The following is a 26,075-nucleotide window of genomic DNA, read 5'->3' on the forward strand; positions in this document are numbered from 1 at the left end:
AGATTTTCACCACACACCGTGTCGTTTGTTTTCAAAATAACCTGTTGTTTGTGAACTCACTGCATGAAGGTTCTCTGGACTCAGTTAATGCTATGTGTAGTATTAGGACAGAGTTCTAACTTGCATCTTCTTAGGCTATTTATTTTTGGTGGGGGTACCTTGAATGTGAAGATGAGAGTATAAGAGGAGCATTCTCTGTGTACAGTGCTTCAGTTAAAACCCAGAATCTTTTTCGCAGAAATAGCTTAGATAATATCCCTTGTCTTTGTCCTCACAAGGTCAGCTTTTCCTCTCCTTGATTCCTCTTCCTATTGCCTTTGCATGTTAAGTCTTTTTTTTTTTTTTAAGGATATATTCATTTGAAAGACACAGTTATAGAGAAGGGAAATATAGAGAAAGACAGAAAGGTCTTCCATCCACTGGTTCACTCCCCAAATGGCTGCAGTACCTGGGGCTGGGCCAGGCAGAAAAGTCAAGAACAAGGAGCTTATGCTGGGTCTCCCACATGAATGCAGGGGCCCAAGTGCTTGGGTCACCCCCCCTGCTGATTTCCTGGGTGCAATAGTAAGGAGCTATATAGGAAGTGGAACAGCTAGCTGGGTCTTGAACCATTGCCCACATGGGATGCTGGCACTGCAGGTGGCGGCTTAACCCACTGTATCATAGTGCCGGCCACATATCTTCAATCATATGTCATCCCTCTAGAATGGGGAACCTTTTTTTTTTTTTTTTAGATTTATTAGTTTTTATTGGAAAGGCTGATTTAAACAGAGAAGGAGATACAGAAAAAAAGAGCTTCCATCTGCTGGTTTACTCCCCAAAAAGCCACAGCAGCTAGAGCTGATTCAGTCTGAAGCCAGGAGCCCCTTCTGGGTCTCCCATGTTGGAGCAGTCTCCCACGCGGTTGCAGGGTTCCAAGGCCTTGGGCCGTCCTCAACTGCTTTCCCAGGCCACAAGCAGGGAGCTGGATGGAAGTGGGTGGGACATAAACCGGCACCCACATGGGATCCTGGCACAGACCAGGTGAAGACTTCAGCCTCTAGGCTATTGCACCGGGCCCAGTGGGTAACATTTTTCTGCCAAGGACCATTTGGTCACTTACAGCAGCATTTACAAGCCATATAAGATTATGCACTTAAGAATTAGCCTCCTGTAAATTTATTGAATTTCAGGCCCTGCCTGCAGTTACTTTAGCAGGGTCAGGCCAAGTGATTTTCATACAGCCCTGGGCAGGACGCTCCCTACCCCTGATCCAAGCCAAATTCCTGATCATTTTAGCTGAAATGACAGAGAAGAGGTTCTTTCTAAAAGATCTCCCCTAACAGTTGACTTAAGAAGGTAGACATGGCTTGACACCTCTGTAAGATACCCTCTGTTGGGCATGCAGGGGGTCCCCAGAGACATGCTCTGTCCTCACGGGGCCATGTGGCAGGCTCCTCTGTGCCTGCTTGACCCAAGGGCACTGCTGCCTCCGGGCCAACACCCACAACAAAGCTGCATTCTGTTCTGTCAGCTTCTGCTCACTGCCAATTTGAGATCGGCAAGCACACAGAGCATCTTCTAATGAGAATGATGTTTCAGTCCCACTTTTAGTAAAAATAACAGCAACACTGGGAAACAAGCAGAAGGGAACGGTTCTGGGGGTAGACAGCCCCCCACCCCGCAGGTGCTCCTTAGGCCAGTGGAGGAGGCAGGATTGGTGAGCCTCGGACAGGCCTCACAGGCGGGGGTTACCTGCTCATGGTGTCTGCCGTCCAGCATTGGGAGAGGGTAGAAAACAATTTTCTTTGGAGTAATTATGCTGAGCAGCCCTGCACCATCAAGCTTTGGCTTGCTTTTGGTAGTTCATGCAGAGGTAAAAAGTGCCACTCTTTCTGGATAGTAGTGGGTTGCCTCCTGATTCTTGCCACTCATTTTGGAATGTTTTTTCAAGTTTCTTCATCATTTTTTAATCATATATTACTTCTCATTCCCTGTAGTTAGGAAGTGCGTGCCCTGAGCTCCTTTTGGCAGGTTTATAACTACTGTGCAGTTAGGACCTTGTGCCTCTTTCTCTGCAATAGCATATATAAGCCAAAGGACCAGTCTTTGTTCCCATTAACCTCACAGTCAGAATCAGTTCTGCCACACAGAGCACACATGCACCTGCAGAGGAGCTCGGCCGTGGTTCAGTGTTGGTGACCAAACAGTGCCGTGAGTGCACAGGAGCCTGGTGAAGCCCTCGCAGGTCCCACGCTAAAGGAAGGCTTTGTGTGATGCTCCCACGCCTGGCTTCAACCACGAGGAATTCTTGCGTGATTCTGATCCTTGAAATGAAAGAAGAAAGTCCGTGCATAAGCTGGTGTCGCTGACGTTAATTCTGCTCTTGTCTGTTTGTAGCCTCGGGAGAAGGGCAGGATGCGTTTCCATAGGCTGCAGAATGTGCAGATTGCCCTGGACTTCCTAAAGCAGCGACAGGTAAGCACCCCCCGTGCTGTCCTCCTCCTGCCCGGGGCCCCGTCCAGGAGTGTTCTCGGTGCCCCTGGTCAGCCCTGAGCAAATGCTCGGTCTGATTGCCCCAGTACCAGCGTCGGCTAGGGGCTGGGTGTATGGTAGCTGCACTAACACTGCTGACGGTCCTGACCTCGCCCCGCCAGGACCTCCTTGGGAGGAAGAGTGTGAGAGAGGACCATACTCTGGGGGTGGAGCCTCATTGGAACCACCTTAGGTGAGGTCCAAATGAAGATGATAATAAGCCAGCAAAGAAGATGGGAAATGGGGTGGCATTCAGGAAGGGGGATTAGAATGCTGCCTTGTCATGAAAATTAGATGAGGTGATTGGATTGATGAATGCCACAATTCTGAGGAAAAAGGTATGAGCTGCTAAGCACTGGCGGTTTCCTAAAGAGCAGAAGACAGAAGACAATGTTGTGCTTTCAGACACGGAGGAGAAGCCGTTGGAGAGAGCAGGATTGAAAATGAGGGGGCAGTGGAGTTAGGATGCTGGGCGAAGAAGATGCTCTCGCCATCCACCAATCCAGTTTCCTCATGTTACAGTTAAAGACTTAAATCTCAGCAGGCACAGTGGCCCTCCTCAAGTCACACAGGCAGAGGGCAGCTGAGATGTTAGCTCAGCTTTCATGAGGTCCAGCTCAAGACTCCTGCCGCTCTCCTGGCCACTTTCCAGTGTACATGCCTCTCCCAAAGGAAAGGCAAGATACTTCTTATTCTGAGATCAGGGGGAAGGACTGGAGAAAGAGTGGAGATGCAGACATGGTTTGAGGTAGAGAGGAAGATCATCTGCCCAGTGTGAGCTGCATGATTTGGTATAGCTCAGGTTGCCAAGCAACATGACATTAAACACTGGTCAATGGGACATTCAATGTCATGCATATTTTTGGAGTCACTTCATTTTTGTCTCTCTTATCAGTGACTCTCAGTAACTTGGGAAATTCTCTTTCTTTATGCTTCCAAATCAAATTACTTCACTTACTACTTTAGTATTGCTTCTCTGCGACAGTGTCCTAAAGGCTATGTGAAGACAGGGACCATGTTGTGGTGCAATGGGTTAACCTGACACCTGCAATGTCAGTATCCCATGTGAGTGGAGCTTTGAGTCCTACTTACTCTACCTCCAGTCCAGTGTCCTGCTAATGTCCTAAAGAAAGCAGTGAGAGGGCCCGGTGTGATGGCCTAGTGGTTGAAGTCCTCTTGAATGCACTGGGATACCATATGGGCGCTGGTTCTTATCCCAGTGGCCCCACTTCCCATCCAGCTCCCTCTCTGTGGCCTGGGAATGCAGTCGAGGACAGCCCAAAGCCTTGGGACCCGTACCTGTTTGGGAGATCTGGAAGAGCTCCTGGCTCCTGACTTTGGATCGGTTCAGCACTGGCCATTGCAGTCGCCTGAGGAGTGAATCATCAGATGGAACATCTTCCTCTCTGTCTCTCCTCTCGGTATATCTGATGTTGCAATAAAAATAAAATAAATCTTTTCTTTTAAAGATTTATTTTATTTTTATTGGAAAGGCGGATATACAGAGAGGAGAGACAGAGAGGAAGATCTTCCATCCGATGATTCACTCCCCAAGTGAGCGCAACGGCCGATACTATGCCGATCCGAAGCCAGGAGCCTCTTCCGGGTCTCCCGTGCGGGTGCAGGGTCCCAAAGCTTTGGGCCATCCTCGGCTGCTTTCCCAGGCCACAAGCAGGGAGCTGGAAGGGAAGCGGGGCTGCCGGGATTAGAACCGGCGCCCATATGGGATCCCGGGCGTGCAAGGCGAGGACCTTAACCACTTGCGCCACCGTGCCGCGCCCATAAAATAAATCTTAAAAAAAAAAAAAAAAGCAGCAAGAGATTGCCCATGTACTCGGGCCCAGGCCACCACTTCAAGGATCCGATGGGGTTTCTCCTTCCCTGACTCTTGCTAATTTTGCCCTTCAAAAGTAAGCCTTAAAAAAAACTTTTTTTCCTTTTAGCATCTGTCAGAGTGAATGTTCTGTAATTGGCACTTGATAAAATAATTCTTTTTTTTTTTAAAGATTTATTTTTAATTTTTTTTTTTATTGGAAAGGCAGATATACAGAGAGGAGAGACAGAGAGGAAGATCTTCCGTCCGATGATTCACTCCCCAAGTGAGCACAACGGCCGATGCTATGCCGATCCGAAGCCAGGAGCCTCTTCTGGGTCTCCCGTGCGGGTGCAGGGTCCCAAAGCTTTGGGCCATCCTCTGCTGCTTTCCCAGGCCACAGGCAGGGAGCTGGATGGGAAGAGGGGCCGCCGGGATTAGAATCGGCATCCATATGGGATCCCGGGCATGCAAGGCGAGGACCTTAACCACTGCGCCACCGCGCCGGGCCCAGATAAAATAATTCTTAAAGTAATAAATGAAAGATGGTAGGGACAGTGAAGGCTGTGGCGGTGTTTAAGGAATGAGAGAAAACAGCATTAAAATGCCCATGCAAACTTAAGGGACACTGAGGGTTCTGGTGGGCAAGAATCAGTTTACCAGAGGTCTAAGTATTTCTAAAGCAGATTTGGCTCCTGCGACAGGGTGGAAGCATTGCAAAGAGCACGGGTGTTCTGGAGCAGTTTTAGTGGTGCTGTGGGACGGCTCCAAGTGGCAGGGGTATTCCGGAGCAGTTCTTAGTGGTGGGAAGGCCCAGGTCGTAGCAGCACAAGTGGCCAAAGTACAGTAACCTGCAAGTCACCAGCACGGAGAAGGCAGACACGCCATGAGGTGAGGGATAACTCGGGTCATGGACATAGCGCTACAGCTGCCCCACAGGATGGGAGACAATGAAGCAGGAAAGGGGTTGAAGACACCGAGGCCAGGTCAGTGGAGGGTGGGAGGTGGTCTGGCCAAGGGAGGTAGGCCTCGCAGTCAGAGGCGGTAGTTAAGACTGCGGCACGTGGACTTGTCCAGCACCACCAATCCACCAGCTGTGGATGGTTAGTGATTAGAAAAGCTGAATTCTGGGGCCGGAGCCATGGTGTAGTAGGCTCAGCTTCCATCTGCATCAGCAGCATTTCTTTGGGTGCTGGTTCAAGTCCTGGCTGTGCTGTTTGTGATCCAGCTACCTGCTTACGCCTGGGGAAGTGGCAGAAGATGGCTCAGGTCCTTGAGCCTCTGTACCCATAGGAAACCTGTCAGAAGCTCCTGACTCCGGATTGGCTCAGCTCAGTTCAGAACTGTTGTGGCTACTGGGGAGTGAACCAGCAGATGGAAAATCTGTCTTTCTCTGTATGCCTTTTAAATAAAAATTAAATAATTTTTTTTAAAAAGGGCAAAAAGAAAAGCTGAAGTTTTCCATCTCCACTCAGTTTAGACAGACACAGAAAATGGAAAAAATTTGCCCCTGATGGCCTTTAGCATCAGGAAGAAGTAAGGCTCCTGTTTGAGTCACTGGGTTTGTTTGGAGACATGCATGTTTCAGTTGAATGGAGAGAAAGGGGAACGACAACTCGAGGACAGCTTGCTACAGCCGCGCAGGCGCTCTCTGAGGTGGGTCGCTCCGTTTCAGAATTCCGTGTCCCAGGGAACCCGTTCCCTGGGTAACAGACTTGGAAGCAGGTGCTGTAACAGTCAAGGCTGTGTGTCTTTGACAGAGGTCAGGGAAGACGTGGAGGTGCCAGGAGACTGGAGCCTGGTGATGGAGAAAAGGCGTTTCCTTCTCAATCTTGGACGGCTTAATCAAAGCACGGACTACTTAAAAACTCAGCTCACAGCACCACAAGCTTGCAAAGTTGGAATGGAATACAGAATGATAGCCACTTTGTAAAACAATTCTGCAGTTTCTTTTTTTTTAATTTATTTTTATTAGAAAGGCAGGTTTACAGAGAGAAGGAGAAGCAGAGAAAGTTCTGCCATCTGCTGGTTCACTCCCTAAATGGCCACAGCTGCTGGAGCTGAGCCAATCTGAAGCCAGGAGCTTCCTCCCGGTCTCCCATGTGGGTGCTTTGGGCCATTTTCTGCTATAAGCAGGAAACTGGCTGGGAAGTGACATAGTCAGGATATGAGCTGGTGCCCATGTGGGATGCCAATGCTTGGAGGTGGAGGGTTAACCAATTGAGCCATTATGCCAGTCCCTCCACTGCTTCTTATGAAGTGAAACATCTACCCTGTGCCTCAATAGTCCCACTCTTAGGAAGGTCCCTTGCAGAAATGAAAACATATGCCTGCACGGGAACCTGCATGAGGACATAGGAACTTCATTCATAATTGCCAAGTTCTGGAAACAGCCCACATGCCTGTCAGTGGATGACTGGCTACACTCTGGGTTGCATGTCTATACAGTGGAGTATTACTCAGTAAAGAAAAGCAACAGGTTGGAGGAGGCTCTTAAGGGCATTGCGCTGAGTGAGGAAAAAGCACGAAAAGTTTGGTGAGGGCTAGGTGGGATGCTGGGTGGGGCTTCTCCCTTTACCCTCCCCCTTTACCCCAGAAATATAGGAAAAACAATGCAGAAACAATGGTCCTACCCATTTTCCTGCAGCCCTTGACCTTTTGTGCCGTAATCAACTATGTAAAGATTATCAAAATAAAATAGTAATTAAAAGAAGTTTGCTTAATATGACATTTCATTTATATGACATTATGGACAAAGCAAAACTAAGGACCAGAAAGAGGTGAAGAGTCCCCGGAGTTACAGTATGGGGCAGGATTTGATCATAGCACAGGGAATGTTTTTGGGGTGGTAAAGTATGTGAATTTATCTGTCTGCTATGACTCATAGAACCACATGCCAAGGAGACTGTAAAACTTTTGCTTATATCAAGTAACGAAAACATGTAAAAATCAGAGCCAAAAGTTCAGTGCGGTGAAACTGTCTCTTTCAGGTGAAGTTGGTGAATATCCGTAATGATGACATTACAGACGGCAACCCCAAGCTGACCCTGGGCCTCATCTGGACCATTATCTTACACTTCCAGGTAGGGATCTGCACGTGGAGCTCCATCTGCTCTGTTAGGACATGGCCTAGATAGTTGTACTGCCCTCGGCAAGGCACCACTGGGTATTCCTTCTGTACTTGGCAGTGAGCAGGTGTGCGTGGGAGCTGCAAAGGAGCTGGTAGGAGCGGCCTGGAGATGAGCCGTGGTTGTTTGCATGGGGAGCTGGGAGGATTTTTCACTTGTTTGTGTCCTGGCCTTGTTGTCGTCGGCAGTCTGGTCGTTAGAAGTCTTTTTGCAGTTTGTGTGTTACAGACACTTAGATCTTGATAGCTGCCATGAAATGGCCTTGTCACCTTATTGTATCCAAATGACGCACTGAGATAATACAATTCCTATAGCCATTAGGTTCCATTGTTGAAGATTTAAAAAAAAAAAAAAAGAGGAAGAAGTCTGTTTGTTTAACCAAATCAAAGCTGAGCTTTTGAGGGACTCAGAATAGAAGTGGAGAAAGCTGTGTGTGTTTAGAGGCGGGATGAAGGTTCCTAATCCTGCTCTGATGTACGCTGTCTGGTCTCTAAACATGAAACCAGCCTGGGAAGTTGTAACACTGTAGCAGCCTGGCCAGCAGGGCTGTATTTGTGCTGGTAAACAGCCTTATAGCAATGGCCAGTGGAAGTGTTCACGTGGTCACAAGGCTGTCGTTGCCTCTCTCCTCCCAATCCCAAGAAGGCCAGTCCTTGTAAAGTCTGGATTGCTGTTGGAATGAAGCAGTCCTGTTTTATAGATATGGTTCTTTTAAATAATGTTTATCCCAGCCTAACAAAGCTATTCTTTAGACAGGCTTGATGGGCAGAGGAAGCGCTCTCCTTCAGCAGGTGGGAAGATAGCTAGTGAGGGACTCAAGACAGCGCTTGGGTGAGGTCAGTGTGTGGCGTTAGCGCCACCTGCTGATTGAAGGCAGAACCGCAGGTGTTCTGGATTCCTTAACACCCTCAGAAAATCAGAGCACAGCCCCCTTTTTCGCTGGCCCTTCCCCCCACCACCTCTCACCTCCCACCTCCCACGGCCCCACCCGCAGCTTGGAGTCAGCACTGACAAACTCCAGCATGCGAGAAAGTTAGGATTCTGTATGGGCAATCACAGAGTGATCTCAGCAAGCTACGTATAGGAATAAGAAGGAACATGAACTTGGGAGTGTGCCTTGGAGGGTGGGAGTAAGAATTGGTTGAGTTTTTCCAAGACCAGAGTTATTCTCTTGGAATCCTTATGAACAGGAAAAAATTTTAAGAGTTCATAAACTTGCCGTTGCTGAATGCCCAGCATTAGACTCATAAGTATGAAGTAAAAAAATCTACTTAATATGTTTCTATTTACCCCGACACAACGAAATTTCCTTTAAAAGGGGAACATAGGGCTGGTGCAGTGGTTTAGCAAGCCAATGCTCTACCTGTGGTGCCAGCACCGGCATCCCATACGGGCACCAGTTTGAGTCCCAGATGACCCACTTGTAATCCAGCTTCCTGCTAATGGCCTGGGAAACCAGTGGAGGATGACCTGAGGCCCTAGGTCTCTGTACTCAAGTGGGAGACCTGTAAGAAGCTCCCAGCTTTGGACTGGCCCAACTCCAGCCATTGTGGCCATCTGGGGAGTAGACTGGCAGATGGAAGATATCTCTCTCTGTCTCACACTCTCTGGAACTCTTTCAAGTAAAATAAATAAAATCATTTCTAGGACAGAAATGGAAGTAATGGGATGTTTCCTTCACTAACCAGCTTTGTCAGGAAAACATTTTTTCTCTGTCTCTCCTCTCTGTATATCTGACTTTGCAATAGAATAAATAAAAATTGTATAAGTATCTTAAAAATACTTACATTTAAAAATACTCTGAAAAATAAAAACCCTAGTTTATCAAAATATAATAAAATCATGCTTTAAAAGTCAATACTTTGTTTTTTAAAAAAAGATTTATTTTTATTGGAGAGGCAAATATACAGAGGGGAGGAGAGACAGAGAGGAAGATTTTCCATCCGATGGTTCACTCCCCAAGTGACCACAACAGCCAAAACTGAGCCAGTCAGAAGCCAGGAGCCAGGAGCTTCTTCCAGGTCTCTCAGGCGGATACAGGGTCCCAATGCCCTGGGCTGTCGTTGACTGCTTTCCCAGGCCACAAGCAGGAGCTGGAAGGGAAGCATAGCTGCCAAGATTAGAGCCAGTGTCCATATGGGATCCTGGCGCATGCGAAGTGAGGCTCTAGCCGCTAGGCTATTGGGCGGGCCCAAGTTAATACTTTCTTGAAATCATCAAATATTTGAGCAGTGTTCAGATTTCCTCCAATTATCTTGTTTAAGTGCAACAGTAACATTGATTTGAATCAGGATCCAAAGAAGGTCCACATAGTATACTAAACTTCTGTCTTGTCCCAGCCCTGCAGTTCTGGAAGACAGCATGTCTCTGTTGTTCCGCAGTTGATGAAGATGCTCACGGCATCTCTGGGATGTCTTTGACGGTGTCCTGCACCTCCTTATTGCATCGCTCACAGATGTTTGGTTTAGAGCTATGCCCATGTTTCAGTGACATGCAGCTTGTGTTCTGTTGATGCTGGCTTTTTGGCAAGCGCAGGGTGTCGGTTTTCCCTGGTGGTGTTCCGGCTCGTCAGTGGGTTCAGGTGTGAGCAGCCTGATTCATCCATTCTAGCCGATTGCTTAGCAGCTGCTCATCATCATTGCTTGTTCCATCATCTCATTAGGGATTGCAAAATGGTGATGTTCACGTTTTATTATTCTTTCTTAGTTAATAGGAGCTTAATCTCCTCAGCCGCCCTGAGGGACAGTTCCTACAGGAGAGGCAAGAAAATTGATCCCCTATTTCCTTCTGTTTGCCAGAATAATTGGTTAGTTTAGTTGGTTCCCCAAGATTTTTTCTTTGTTTATCTTTTAAAAAATTGTCACTATTATTCATGGAGTTTTAAGACAATATGTTTCATCAAATACAGTTACCATTCTTCCCAATATTCAAATAACTATCTTTCACCAATAAAAGACTGACTCTCTTGAGATTTATTTGGTGAAAGGCGGGTTTATGAGTTGGTGGGGGGTGGAGGGCAGAGAGAGGCCTTCCTCCCACTGGTTCACTGTCCAAGTGCCTACACCAGCTGGAGCTGGACCAGTCCCAGGAACTTCTTCTGGGTCTCCCACATGGGTACAGGGACCCAAGTGCCTGGGCTGGACTTTACTGTTTCCCCAGGACAAGGAGTTGGATCTTAAGTGGACCAGCCGGGACTCAAACTAGTGACCATATGGGATGGCTGTGCCCCAGGTGGTGGTTTTACCCACTATACTTCAGTGCTGGGTTGAGAGATTCTTTAAGTTGACTGTGAAATCTGTGATGTGACCCTCATAGTCTTTGATCATTTTCCTTATTTCTTGATTGTACGTAATCCCTCTCTTGGATCTGATCTTTACAGTTTCTCTGAGAACCCAATTCTTTATTTACTGACCCTGATCAGTATTACCAAGTTATTTATTGTTGTTAGTCTCTTTCTGTAGACAGAATTAAAGAGATGCTTGTATTTTTCTGTTTTAAAAAAGTAAGGAATTTTTATTGAAATTAGTTGAAATTTAGAGTTACATGGTTATACTTATCTGTCTTTGTATTTTCTTACACTGAAAATTTTGACTGTAATGGTTACATAGTGATATGTTCCCTTTCCACACATATGGTCATACTTACATAGTGTATGTAATATCATGTGAATCAAAATCATGCTTATTTAGCCTGGATACTTAGAAATTGATCATTTCTCTACAGTCTTTTTGTCCTTAGAGACAGATATTTTAAAGTCATTTGGAATCATTTCTTTTTATGGATTTCAGCCACCAATTCAGTGCACAGGTTTTTTTGGGAATTTGGTTTCTGTTTTTAGAGATTGTGCTTTTCCATTTCATTATTATTTAACATTGTGTAGATCATTTACATCATTCCAAAGCAACGTGTTAAAAAGCAAATGCAGGCCCCGGCCCCGGCCCCGGCGTAAGAGCCTAGAGGATGAAGCTGCTGCCTGCAGCGCTGGCTTCCCACAGTCTAGTCCTGGCTGCTCCACTTCCAATTCAGCGTGCTGCTAATGCATCTGGGAAAGCAGTGGAGAATGGCTGAAGTGTTTGGGCCTCTGCTGCCCCTTCCCTCCACGAGACCAGAAGAAACTCCTAGTCAGTGGCCATTTGGGGTGTTAGCAGGCAGGTCCAGCAGATGGAAGACCTCTGTCTCTTACTCTCGCTGTAACTCTGCCTTTCAAATAAAATAAATCTCTCTTTTAAGTGACTGTCAGGTTTGCTCCCTCTGTGTCCTCTCCATCCTATTGCTTCCCTTTACCTACTGTTACCTACTGTTCCCATTAAAACACCTCTTGGTTATGATCTGTTTTAGGAAAATAAAATTAAAAATTACTTCATTGAAATGTAAATACCATAAAATCAATCCATTTTTATTGTACAGTTCAATGGTTTTAATGAGTTTTATGACCAAAACCCTAATCCAGTTTTGGAACATTTTTGTCTCTCTAATCCATCTCATACACTTGTAGTTGTTCTTCGTTCGTAACTAACCTGTTCTCTTATAGCTGTAGATTCATCTACTCTGCATATTTCATGTAAATAGAATCACACAACATATAATCTTTTATATCTGACTTATTTCACTTAACATTATTTTAAGATTCTTGCTTCAGTTTCCATCAGTATTTTATTTTGAATTGCTGAATAATATTCTGTTGTGAATCTATCATATTTTAATTATTCAGCAGTCAGCAGACATTTAGGTTGTTTTCAATTTTTTGACTATTATAATTTTTTTTTTATTATTATGTGATACAGTTTTATAGGCACTGAGATTCCACCTTGCTGCATAACCACAGTTCAAGTTCAGTTGAGATTCCTTCATTGCAAGCATATACCTAGCATAAAGTCCAGCATCTTATTGTCCAGATAAGGTCAGTGGCTTCTTGGGGAGACCTTCTCTGGTCTGAAGGTAGAGCTAACAGGGTAAAGTTCCAGTCAGTTAAAAGCCCCAGCAAAACATCAGCAACAATATACAATGTTATGGGATTAATTGACATAGTATTGAGTAAACAATATGTTAAAGATAATGCAAGTTCAGTTCTTCAAAACACATGGGTTGAGATGGAATCAATGACAGGTTCAAAAACTAACAAACAAATAAACAAAAATTACAGGTTAAATCAAGGCAAACATGTGCTATCTAACCTTTTGGGATTCGCTCATTTCCCTTAGCATTATAGTTTCCAGTTGGGCCCATTTAGCCACAAAGAACTGCATTTTGTTTTTTTTTAATAGCTGAGTAGTATTCCATGGAGTAGATGAACCAAAGCTTTCTTATCCAATCTTCTGCTGATGGGCATTTTGGTTGCTTCCATGTTTTTGCAATTACTGATTTTGCTGCTATGAACATAGGGGTGCATGTTGGTTTGTCATGAAACAGGTGTTTTGGATATATTCCTAGGAGTGCTATTGCTGGGTCATATGGTATGCAGATTTTGAGTTGTTTTAGTGCTCTCCAGACTGATTTCCATAAAGGCTGTACCAACTTGCAACTCCACCAGCAGTGGAGTGGGGTTCCCTTTTCCCCACATTCATTTATTTTATTGCAAAGTCGGATACACTGAGAGAAGGAGAGACAGAGGAAGATCTTCCGTATGATTCACTCCCAAAGAGGCCACAACAGCCAGTACTGCACAGATCCGAAGCCAGGGGCCAGGAGCTTCTTCCGGGCCTCCTGCATGGGTGCAGGGTCCCAAGGTATTGAGCTGTCCTCGACTGCTTTCCCAGGCCACAAGCAGGGAGCTGGATGGGAAGTGGAACAGCTTTAATATGAACCAGCCAATATGGGATCCCAGTGTGTTCAAGGCGAGGACTTTAGCCGCTAGGCCACTGTGCCGGGCCCATAAATCCTTTTTTTTTTAAAGTATTTTATTTATTTGAAAGGCAAAGTAACAAAGAAGAAAAGAGAGAAAAGAAATCTTTTACCTGCTACTTCATTTTCCACAGGGCAGCAAAGACCAGGCAAAAGCCAAGAACATGGAACTCTATCCTGGTTTCCCATGTGGGTGGGTGGCAAGGGCCCAAGTGCTTGAACCATATTCTACTGCTTTCCCAGGTGTGTTATCAGGCTGCTGTGTAGACAGTGGAGCAGCCAGGACTCAGACCAACACTCCAGTACGGGATGTGGGTATTAAGGCAGCAGGCTAACTTGCTGCTGTAACAAATACTGCTGATATGGATATTTTTGTACCAGTTTTTGTGTGGATGGGATTTTCATTTCTCTTGTGATACCTAGCAGTAAAATTGTTGGATTGTGTGATTTGTTTATGTTTAAAAAATTGCCGAATTGCTTTCCATAGTCGCTGGAGATTTTCACATTCTTACCAGTGATACGTAAGGAATTCTGTTTTTCTACATCATTACCGACATTGATTGTTTATGTTGTCATCACAGTAGGCATGGAAAGGAATCTTCTATGGTTTTAATTTGTGTGAAAATATATTCTTCAAGTGCACAAATGTTTGCTGAGCTGCAGCGCTGAGTGAGGTGGCCATTGAACTAGAGACAGACTATGCAGCTGGACTGTGTAATTTCAGGGGAGCGAGAGAAATCAGGGCTGTCTTAGGACAGGGTGATGGAACGCACTGAATGCAACAACCCAGGAATGATTAGCAGCAATTTGTTACAGTCATTAACGGGTCTTATAACTTCCAGGACTCTTGGCTTGGCCCACTGTTTGTGGCCATTACTGAGTTTACAGACATGTGCAACAGCCTTGGCTTAGTCTGTCTACTACATGCTTTTCTGTTTGCTTTCCAGCATCACTAAATGTCCATTTTATCTTCTTGTAACATGGAAAGCTCCACTTCCAGAGTGTTTTCCCAGTTGCAACTAGCTAGTAATCCCATTTCTTGCCTCTCTTACAGCTTGGTGCTTGCCTGTATTTAGTGTTTGGGAGTTTGAGGAGAGAGTTCACGCTGGCAAAGCCATTGGTTGGCTGATAATGACTATCTGCATTCCTTTGTCTCTTGCTAATTATGTATCCTTGTAACTTTGAGTCTTTTGTCATTGAATGTCTGTTAAGCTGTTCTCATCAACAACTTATAAAATACAAATGCAGAGTAGAACTGTTCAACAAAGTAGCCACAGTGGTTGAGCTGTGTTACTCAGTGCCAATGAAGTGAGAAGAGGAGGTGCATGCAGAGACAGACCATGGCTTGTGTCTCAGCTGGAGGAGACGATGGTCCGGATTTCACACTTGTGCTGTTGGTGGGACTGATAATATTGGTGGCTTTGCAGAAAGGTTTGTAGTTTACAGAATCCTTTAACACATTTAAAGAAATAAACTATATGCTAAATGGGAGGTAAATGGTTAGGATTCTTTTCTATTTTATTTGAGTTTTATGACAATTTCAAGTACTCAAAAATACATCTAACAGATCATTGTAGGTGTGGTCACTTCAAAGTCAAGCAGATGTTAAGATTTTCTTTAACTACTATCTCTTCTAGACCTTTTGGCTAAGATCAAGTGAAGGTTTTCTTTAAAAGATGTGGTTGTTTTTGTTTTTTACAAAATAATTCTGATACAGGCAATTTTATTTTCTTCTCAGCCCCTCACCTCAGATAAATTCTGTCTCACAGTTGGCGCATATCATTATCAAGTTTTGTACATTTATAGCAGGAAGGAATTCATAAGTAGTATATGCATTTGTTTGTCTTTATCTTGGACACAAAGAGTATTTCTATGATTTCTTTTAAAGATTTGTTTGTTTGAAAAGCCATCTGCTGGCTCACTCCCCAAATGGCTGCAGTGGCTGACGCCAGGACAAGGCAGAGCCTGGAGCCTGAAACTCCATTCCTGGTCCCCACACCCTTTAGTAGAGAGCTGGATTGGAAGTGGGTCAGCTGGGACCTGAACCGGCCCTTCCAGGATCCCAGCATTACAGGTGGTAGCATAATGAGCTGTGCCATGGCGCTGGCCCCTGTTTGTTTTTAAAACTAAATTGTATTTTTGGAGATTTGTCCATGTAAAGGGAGGCAGGCGCCATTCATTTACTGATTTAAGTAGAGTGTAGTATGAGTGCTGCCCCCTGCAGTGCTACAACACGGCTGTTATTTCTAGAATATTATGTAATTATGTGAGCCAGGTGATCATTGCTATGCTGAACATCTGTGTGCAAGTGGTTTTGTTGATTTAGAGAATAGGTTTTTATTTTTGTTTTGTTTTTGGGGGGCGGGCGGTAGATACCCGCACTTGGAGTTGCTGTGTTGTGTGCTTTGCTTCAGCCTGCCTGGGTTTTGCCAGGTTGCTCTCAATAGTGCTGTACATTACTGTCAGTACTGTTTGATAGATTGCATGTTTATACATCTGGTTGCTGTCTGGATTCTTTTTCTTTTTAAGATTTATTTTATAATTTTTTTTATTGGAAAGTCAGATTTATAGAGGAAAGGAGATACAGAGAAAAAGATCTGCTGTCTGCTGGTTCACTCCCCAAGTGGCTGCAACAGCCAGAGCTGAGCCAATCCAAAGGCAGCAGCTTCTTCCTGGTCTCTCACGCGGGTACAGGGTCCCCGTCCTCTACTGCTTTCCCAGGCCACGAGCAGGGAGCTGGATGGGAGGTAGAGCAGCTGGGACATGAACCGGTGCCCATATGGGATCCTGGTATGTGCAAGGTGAGGATTTTAACCACTAGGCTATTGCACCGGCCTTGCTGTCTGGACCGTCTGGATTGTTATACTAAGATGCAAGTGTCACATTGAGGGATACTGTCTTTCTTGATTTTTTTTTTTAAAACTGACATAGAATAGACATTCATTCGATGTTAAGTGAATTGTTGTTTCATGAATTAGATCTTCTTAAAGCTGTGAGTCGGATGGACCAGATAAATAGTGTGCTGTCTATTTTGTGTGTGTCTGTTGGGCACATAAGGAAACAAAGATCAACTGACTCTTTTAGGTCACACAGCCTGAAGTTAAATAATAAAATTTCTTGTTTCTTGGCTTTGTGGAAGCCCATTTCAAGGTGTAATCTAAGATCTATAATTCTCTAAAAAGGTAAGTTCTTGGTAGTGAAAATTTAACAAAATTACATTTTCAAGTCTCTTGTGTTTGTGAACTGCTAGTGTATGCCCAGCATTCTGAAATTCAGCTACAGAGTGGCTAGACAAAAGCTGGCTCTGCTGAGGTTCTCCGTGTTGTGCATTTGGTGGCACTTAGTGCCTGGCGTATCGAAGAGATGCCATTTCATGTATGTGGAATGAATGAACGAACTCCTCCCGTCCCAGTCTTTTAGTCTGGTTGTCTCTATGGTGAAGTGTGGTAGGAAGAATAGGTGAACTCTAAAACCCTGCCTTCCTAAAAGGCAGTAGGCCACGTGATTAGCGCCCCGCCCTGTGAGCTCTTCAGTAGCAGGAGAAGTCTCCGAGACAGCCTCTGGCCTTTGGGATAGATCTGTTATGTCTATTTTGCTTAATTTCTAGTCAACAAAAGGAATATAGGCAGACACTTCAACAATGTTCTTGAAAAATGTAATTGCAAGTTTATTTTGGTTAGAAGAAATCTTAAATCCGTGCATATGTGGGGTCTTCAAAAGTTCATGGAAAATGGGTATATGAAAAAATATGCATGGATTTCAAAAAGGGCAAAGAAGTATATAGTTTACATGTTTTGCCTTTTTTTTTTTCTTTTTTGGATTTATGTTTTCCTTGAAAGGTAGCTAGAGAGGGAGAGATAAGGAAAGAAGTTTTCCATATGCTGGTTCACTACCCAAATGGCCAAAATGGCTGAAGCTGGGCTGGTCTGAAGCCAGGAGCCAGAAGCTTCTTCTGTGTCTCCCATGTGGGTGCTGGGTCCCAAGCACTTTGGGCTGTCTTCCACTGCCTTACCAGTCATATCAGCAGAGAACTGCATTGAATATGGACCAGCCAGGACTTGAACCGGTGTCCATGGGATGCTGGTACCACAAGCAGTGAGAGGCTTTACGCACTACACCACTCCCTCCCCTGGAAGCCATCTGATAGCAAATGTCAAGAAAATAAACTTAATGCAAATCAGGCACTAAGCCAAATACTTTATCGGAATCATCTCATTAACCCTGTCCATAATCGCATTAAGTATTTGATGGTATCTATATTTTACAGGTAAAGAAATGGAATTGCCTGTTAAGTTAGATAAGTTACTTAGCTGGGAATCTGGATCTCTGTGTACTTTACTGAAACCTTTTCTCTGGAGCAGAAGAAAGTGAAAGCCTCATTTGTTTTGCACATGCAGAATCTTAAAAGCTCCTGGGCTCACGGACGTCAGCCTGCTAAATTCTACCTGGGTCAGCTGTGTCTTGTCTCCTCCTTAGTCGGTGTGAGGAGTTTGGTTTGCTTGTGTTTTGTGTACTCTTTGATTACAGTTTTCTTCACTGAGGGAGTAGAGCCTGATGCTTACCTAGAGAACTGTAGTATAATGTCAGATATTTTGCTGATTAGATGATTTGCCATAGTCGATGATTCTCTCCCATACAACCTCCTCTTGTTTCTTTTTGTGTTTTATGATGGCCTTAAAATGGTGCGGCTGCTTTGCAGACAACCTTAAGGAATTGTCATAAATAGCACACCTGCTGTGGTTGTGTGGCTGGTGGAGCGTTAGTAAAGGCTCAGAATGGGTTGTACGGAAGCCGTTGTGTTAGAACTTCCAGGAAAGTGTCCAGGAAAGGTGGCGAGTGCTGTGCTGGGTAAGAAGGACCAGTACAGAGCCTGATGAGCCACTTGGTTCTCTCTATTCTGGGTCTCTGTGATAGCAACATCTACATCAGGAAAGAAACATACAGCTGTTCTTGCTTCATTCCCTTCAGAGCCCTTTGGATCAGGGTGTTTGCTCATCTGTCAGACTCTGCTAAGAATATATGGGGTGTGTGTGTGTGTGTTAGGGGAGAATCCCAGTGACATCACAGGTGGTTTTTTCTTTCTAGTTTAACTTAAAATCTGTGATTCAGAATGTCTGACCTAGTTCAGTTTGAATACAAATCACCTAGACTTCATTTTAGCAGTTGTTCTCCTACCACCAAATGTCCTACATTTTGCCTTTTTGTTTGATCTCTTGGTCCCTGCAGTCTGGAAGCTACTTTAGAACAGGTGTGTGTGTGTGGGGGGAGGGTAGGGAGGGATAGTGCCTTTCTGTCTTATGTGACTGGGTACAGTTCTCATCCCTGCAGTATTTAGAAAGTAGTATAATGTGGGATTCAAATGAAATTTTAATAGTAGAAGATCATCTCACATTGCTATTACTGATTGTATAACCTTGGGCAAATCAGTCATCTTTCTTACATCTCAGTTTGTTACATATTTTTATGAGAAGGGGAGAGAGAACATACAGTATTTTCCCCTACCTGCTGGCGCACTGTTCAAATGACTGCCACACCACGAGTGGCCTGGAGCTAAGAACCAGAAATCCAGTGGACGGTTGGGCGTCTATCTTAGTGAACCCCTGATCGTCCTCCCCAGGGTGTGCGTCAGTAAGAAGCTAGAACCAGAGCATCTGACCAAACCTAAGCACTCCAGTGTGGGATGTGGACATCTATGTTGGTCTCCTGACTTACAGGCCACATGTGTGCCCCAACTTCTGTTTTTTTTTATGTAAAATAGTTTTGACCTCATGCGGTTACTGTATTAAATAAGATAATCCACATAGCACCACATAGAATTGGCACATGTATGTGGGGAATATGTTAGCTATCCATAGCAGCTGCAGGAATCACTGATGCCAGGTGCTCTGCGATATCGTTCATTGCAGACCCTGCTTTTCCGTTGTGTTTTGAAGTACCATCCTTCATATTGAGTTCCCATATGTCACATCAAAACTGATTGCTAGGTTTTTCCTATGCGTTATTGGCCAGCACAATAGATACATGTATGTATATATATTTGTTTATTTAGAGGGGGAGGGGATGAATCATTCCGGAGACTAGCAAAGGCTGTGTTCTTTTCCCTAAGCACCAGGAGTAGGCTCCAGTCTCTTTTCAGGTTACTATTTGATTTAAATAAATGTATTGTATTCCAACTTTAAGGCTGTGTATCCTGTTTGATATTTTCTTTTGGACATCTTGATGCAGCAATTAAAAACCTATTTAATTTTGTGAATTGGGAGCTGTAATTGCAGTTTCCTAGCCCTGGCTCTGCTTGGCCCTTCCCTTCCCCTGCTGGTTGGTACCAGCCCAGCTGCTTGCGTTTCCCTCCTCCTTCCTCCACATTACCCTCTCCCTTGGCCTCTCCTTTTCTCCTCCCTTTTCCATTTACTCTGGGTTCCACCCACCCCCTCAGCTTCTCCCCTCCCCTGGTTTCTGGCTCTCTTTTGCTTTCTGTTTGTGTTACTGAGGGCAGTGCTCCAATTACCTCATATTTGGAGACAGGAAGCTGCAGCCAATCCGGTTTCTGTCTGCTTTTAGGTCAAGTGATTTCTGAACTGCAGTGAGATGCTTTGAATTTGTCTTATTGCAGCTCTGAGCCTGTAAGATGGCTGTCTGAACGGCAGCGGCTGGAAGAGACAGAGGCGGGGAGGGAGGGAGGAAGAATTGGAGGGATTAACGGCATAGTGCGTGTTTTTAAATGTGCATCGAATCCGATGAAGCCAAGGTTGGGATTTCTCTGGGATTCCAGGACTGCCTTAGCTACATTTTTGCTGGAATTAGGAGGGTAAAGAAATGGGAAATTCATTGGGCTGTGTTAAGGAACCGAAAGAGTCAATAGCTGTTCCTACGAAGGCTCCTGTATCTCCAAAGAAAAGGGTTCGCTTCAAAAGGAAGTGGAGGGGGAAGAAAAGCCCTACTCCAGAGGCACCTCACCAGGAAGAACCCTTGGAAGGAACTGGAGTCATTGAAGAGACTGAAACCCTGAGGAAGTTCACAGTGAGTCTCCAAAAGGAGAACAGAGTGGGAGGAGGAGAGCTCCCCCCCGCAGACGTTTTGCTGCCTGGAGACTCAGCCCCTCACTCGCAGGTGAACGGCGGTGCCGGCATGATTGTGCAGGTGAAGGAGAGCTTCCAAGGGGAGGTCCAGACTGCTCACCTTCTGTTAGAGAATGAGTCATCGCTTGCTGGAGGGGTCTGGGGTTCCCTGGAAGAGGGAATGACTGTCATTGCTCACCTGCTCGATAACCCAGCAGAAAAGAACTGTGAGAAGTCAGTGAGCCAACTGGTGGAATTTCCCAGGACAGCATCCTGCAGCAGCAGGGCTCTGCTGCTGCCTTTGCAAGGAGAGGCTGCAGTGGAGAGAGGAAATCCCCAGCTCACATTTCAGAACACTGCTGTGCCTAGGACAAACTGCCACAGGAACCCAGGAAATCGAGACCAACTTCCACAGGGCCGGAGTGTTGGGGGAGGAACCAGCAGTAATTCGGATGCTCCTCACACGACCTCTCGGGCTGCAGGATGTTCTGTTCTCTCCTCACTACCAGACCAGCCAGGAGGCCACAGGCAAGCAGAACCCATTCACGTGGACCAAGTGGCCAACCAGGGTCCCAGATTGCCCACCTCTCAGAGTGATTTTTCTGTCAGTGTCATGACTGTGAGCATTTTGCCCTGCTCCTCTGGCTATGGCAGTGATGGGCCACACATTCGTGGAACCCAGCCTAAAGATACAGAGCCAGAAAAGAGCTCCATATCCTTCTCGGAAGAGGATGGCACCCTTTCTTTGGAGGCAAGCCACACCCCATCCTGGGGTCTGGAGGAGGTAGGTGGGCGTGTCAAAGGATAGTTAAACCATGGTTTGAATTCCTGATCCACCAGTGTGGTAAGCAGTGAGTACTTCTCAAACTTAATGCTCACTGTGGGTCCGTGCTGGAGTTTAGCAAGCAGAGTCTATTTCAGATCTGCCCCTTGATGCTTGAAACCAAGACTTGTTTTCTCTGGGGAATTCTGATTCCAGGTAACAACACGGCATAATTGCCTTTGATACCTGGTGGGCCTGTCTGTCCATGTGCAGGGCTAGATGTGCTTACTCCCAGGCAGATCTGCTTTCCAGCTTTCCTGCTGTAGGAAGTTGTAGTGTTGCACGCGAGCATATGGGGAGGCCCAGCTGAGTCTGAAAAGAGTGTGGAAAAGGTGATGGATTGGTAAGGAGCTGCAGGTGAGGCAGCTATCTTGAGCGCACTTGCTCTTCTCCGCTGGAGAAAGGTGCTCTTATTAGAGCTGATGCAATCCCTCTCCTGCGGGGAGACATGTGAGGACAGCACTCATTCCATGTTTGTATCGATGGGGAGGACTCATCCTGCTTTGGTGCCAGGTTCATGGATTAGAGGAGAGGGGTATAGAGTTATCAGGGAATGGGAAGGGAGAGGGAGAGACATGAGGAGGGAGATTCGTACAGCAATTTAAAGGTTCAGCGCTAAAAGTTTGTTTTGTGATGGAAGTTATTTAGAGCTTTAACATGTTTTTATTTGTGAGGTATGCATTGAGGTGTGTGGTGGTTGCCGTTAGTTTTTTTTTTTTTAATTACTTTGTTTTATTTGAAAGGTAGAGAAACAGACACAGAGAGGGAGAGCGCCTATCTAGTGGTTCACTCTCAGAATAGCCAAGGCTAAGCCACGCTGAAGCCAGGACTCCACGGCTCCGTCGGGGTCTCCACATGAGTAGCAAGGACCCAAGTACTCAAGCTGTCACCTAGTGTTTCTCAGCATGCACATTAGCAGGAAGCTGGAATGGAAGCGGTGTAGCCAAGACTTAAGCCAGGTACTCTAACAGGGGATATAGTCTGGGACAGAGACTCTACTGCTGTGTCAAAAACCCACCTTCTGTGAATAAAGAGCTTGGGACCAGCAAGAATTCAGAGATGTAACCACCCAGTTAACAATCCAGCAAGACTCTGACATGTAGGTAACTGAAGCTGTATCGCTTCTCGGCCTTTTAGCTAACATCAAGTATAGTAACTGAAGCTGTAATTCACTGGTGGCTGAAGGTTTTCAGACATGTTGACCTCCGTGGGAAAAGAACTTAAAACTTAGGATCTCAAAGCAGCAATAGATGAAAGATGAAATAGGGCACCTTTCTTGGCTGCACAATGGGCAGGGACGGTAAACAGCTGCCCTGATGCTTGCAGAGCCGAGATGTGGGTGCCCTGCTTATCCCCAGTAGTACGAGCCTGAAGATGGACACATATTTTAGGCTGGTCTGTGCTTGACCTCTCCCCTGGGAATGAGTTTCCTGCTTGGCTGGGCCCATCTAAGGGCCCTCTGTCATTAGTATTTGGAGATTCTCCACAGTTTGGAGAAAAAGGAACCACTGAAAAATTCCTTTTGTGTGAATGTACAGGAGGTTCTTTGAGTCTCATGTGAAAATGGATGTGTCTCCCTTTATATCCCCATTTACTCCAGATACAGAAAAAGAAGAGAATGTGGAAATAATAGTCTTACCTACTTTCCTGTAGCCCTTGAACCTTTGTGCCCTAATTAACCATGTAAAGACTGTCAAAAATTAAAAAAAAGAAAAAAAAAAGAAAGCCTGGAACCACACCCCTCCCAAAAGAAAATGATGTGTGTTTGAATATGTAAGTATACACACACGTAATCATGTATTATGGCAAGAAGACAAACTAGGGCCCTGCTCGGTAGTCTAGTGGCTAAAGTCCTCCACTTGCTGCACCGGGGTCCCATATGGGTGTCAGTTCGAATCTCAGTGGCCCCGCTTCCCATCCAGCTCCCTGCTTGCAGCTTGGAAAAACAGTAGAGGATGGCCCAAAGCCTTGGGACCTACACTCACGTGAGAGACCTGGAAGAAGCTCCGGGCTTCGGATTGGTTCAGTTCTGGCCATTGAGGCTTCTTGGGGAGTGAATCAACAGACAGAAAATCTTCCTCTCCGTCTCTCCTCCTCTCTATAGATCTGATTTTCCAATTAAAAAATAAATAAGACTAGATAGAATCTACAAGTATTGGAGAGGTTCATCAGAATATTTGGAATGCACAAGTCAATATTTATTTTTGAATGGAATAGAAATGGAATAGTTGGGATAAAACCAGCTGCTGAACTGATAACTCTTTTAATACCACTGGCATAAAAATTGACATTCTGGAGCCAATCAGTATTACAGAATACTTGTTTATCATTATGTGAGTAATTTTCAGGAAGTTTGGCTCAAAATTTTGGGGACTCTTGATAGAAATATATAGTAGACAGTGGTTCCTGGATGGCAGTAACACAGTTGTATGGGCTGGGTCTTCATGCTGGGAAGTGAAGGTTCCAAAAGTTGCTGTGAGGAGTTAATAAATAAATAAATAAAACTGCAGGGGGGAAATGTTTGTACCAGAACCTGAGGTTTGGGGGCATCAGTAGCAGTGTGGTCCTTCTGCTGTTCCTTGAGTCCAGTTGTTGACATTTTCTAGGAGCCATCCACCCCTTCTACCTTTGCAGCAGATGCCACCACGCTGCTCAGATAGTAAAGGCCCAACAGCTGAGGAGCCGCATCTCAGTTTAGACACCTAGCGTGATTCTGGAGCTGTGTGGCTGTCACATCATGCCGGAACCATAGACTGACCATCTTATATGGCAGATAATGAGTTCTCAAGATCAGCGTGAAGCCCTTTAGAAGGAAAGACCTTAGCGACAAGGGGGCTGAAGCCCTCCTGGCCTGTCTGCAAGAAGCTCCCGTCTTCACTAGCAAGGCTCCTGCCCACAGGTCTCGAGAACAGAGCAGCCAGTGAGACAGAGAGCAGCACATCCTAACTCAAGGCTCCTGTGAGTGAGGATTGGGGCTGGGGGAGAGCTCAGCAGAGGGACATGGGTTGCCAAGTGGCTGCTGCTAGTCACACAGCAGGAATCAGCTAACACGTCAGTAGAGCTGATTTTTTTTTTTTACATGTTTCTTTGGTACTTGTTTTGTTTTTAATGTCAGTGTAGTAACCTTTCTCAGAAAGTAATTTAAGTTCCAGAGTGGTATCTGGACTTGGATAATTCAAGCAACATGCTGTCTCCTGTTGATTATTTCAGGGCATGTTAATGCAAGCAGGGCTGGGCTACGGCGTGGGTTTTGCTGCTTTTAAGGATGTTGAGACAATGTAGCTGATCTAATCCTGCTGGGTATTTGCTTTAGATAACAGAAGATAAATGGTCTGTTTTCCTGTTCACCTGCTATGGTTGTCAGGAAACAGTTAACACAGCAGAAGGATGATAGGGCTAGCTGACAGCAGTGGTTTTCAGAATGATAACTAGACTGGGATTTGGAGCTGGATGTGAGCAGACTGATAGCAATTGTTCTTTGATGTCAAACAAAGGCCTGCTCTGGCCTGTTCCTTCTCCCAGGACTCTCTCTGCTCAGCTGCCATCAGTATTGCTAATACCTGGCTTATTTGAACAAGGAAAATTGTTGAAAATCCCTTCTTCCTCTTGACTTCCACTGCTAGTCTGCACTGTTAATGGATCCTGACGAATTGACTCAATACTAGTGCTCTTGTCACAAAACCTTCCTAGCCCCTACAATTTGAAACATTGGCGGCTAGGACAATGAGAAAGAGATCAGGTGGGGTATTATCTTTGGGCTTGACCTTTTGAGTTTAAAGTATCCTTTTCTAATTTTTTCTTTTTATTTATGAGTAAAGTTGTTTCACTAGTACTGGCTTTGTATTATAAGAAGAAAGTAAAATTAGCCAGGTGATAATAAGTTAAAGCTACAGTAAAAGCTTTGTCTAAGAAAGCATTTTATTTCTTTTAATTTTTTTGCTTAATTAAAATGTTACTTAGAAATCCTTATGTGATAGGTGTTAACAATAGTGTTGTGGGTATATTAAGAGTCTTATATTTATTTAAAATTTTTTTGCTAAAAAGCTTTTTTTAAAGGGTTATTGTTATTATTATTATTTACAAGGAAGACTTAGAGGGAGGGAGAGACAGAGAAAGAGAAAGCTCTTTGATCTGCTGGTTCATTCCTCAAATGTCCATAATAGCTAGAGCTTGGCCTGTCTGATGCTGGGAGTCAGGAGCTTCTTCTGGCTCTCCCAGGTGGACTCAAGGGTCCCAGGATCTGGGCCCACCTCTACTGCCTTTCCAGACCATTAGCAGGAGGCTGGATCAAAAATGGAAGTTCCAGGATTAGAACCGGCACCTGTACAGGATGCTCACACTGCTGGCGGAGGTTAGTGTGGTACACCAAGGCACCAAATTCCAAGAGTCTTACATTTTAGGGATACCTACTGAAATGTTTATAGAGGAAATAATATGGGTGGAATTTTACATCATTGTACCAGGGGAAGTTTAGGATCAAGTAGAGAATATCTACGAATTTTAATATTTGAAACTGGGTGATGAGTACAAAGAGGATCATTATATTCATATTGTCTTCATTTTATATATATACTTTTTCATTTGAAATGGAAACAAACATAAAATAGAAAGTTAATAAAAATATGCATAAAACAAGCATGATAAAAATGGCAAAATCATTACATAATACATATACTGGTGGAAAAAAAGGTTAACATCCAAGATATATGAAATGACAAATCAGCAAAGTGGATAAAAATAGAGAGCCAGACTGGCTGTCTTTAAACCCCAGATCTGTCACTTACTGGCAGTGTAGGGCACGTGACTTCTCTATCGCAAATTTTCTTATTTGTAAATTAAGGATAGAGATAACATAAACTTTTAGGATTGTGAGATATGAATTAATACAATTAAAGCATAAT

General features: G+C 44.8%; 2 protein-coding genes across 8 annotated transcripts in view; both read left to right on the top strand.

The window, feature by feature from the left end:
• The window catches only part of MACF1 (microtubule actin crosslinking factor 1), a 366,624-nt gene that overhangs the window by 150,418 nt on the left and 190,131 nt on the right, over positions 1–26,075 (top strand). For all 7 annotated transcript variants that reach the window (XM_040974265.1, XM_040974263.1, XM_040974264.1 and 4 more), the window contains 2 exons: positions 2,380–2,457; positions 7,318–7,410. In XM_040974265.1, coding sequence (XP_040830199.1) covers positions 2,380–2,457; positions 7,318–7,410 — 171 coding nt within the window. The remainder of the gene's footprint in view (positions 1–2,379; positions 2,458–7,317; positions 7,411–26,075) is intronic.
• On the top strand, positions 17,254–21,672 carry LOC121152275. Its single transcript, XM_040974268.1, has one exon. The coding sequence runs from the start codon at positions 20,110–20,112 to the stop codon at positions 21,157–21,159; it is 1,050 nt and encodes a 349-aa protein (XP_040830202.1). The 5' UTR covers positions 17,254–20,109; the 3' UTR covers positions 21,160–21,672.

Source organism: Ochotona curzoniae, unplaced genomic scaffold, assembly GCF_017591425.1.
Source record: "Ochotona curzoniae isolate NIBS_2020 unplaced genomic scaffold, NIBS_Ocur_1.0 contig_2404, whole genome shotgun sequence".
NCBI classification, from domain to species: domain Eukaryota; kingdom Metazoa; phylum Chordata; class Mammalia; order Lagomorpha; family Ochotonidae; genus Ochotona; species Ochotona curzoniae.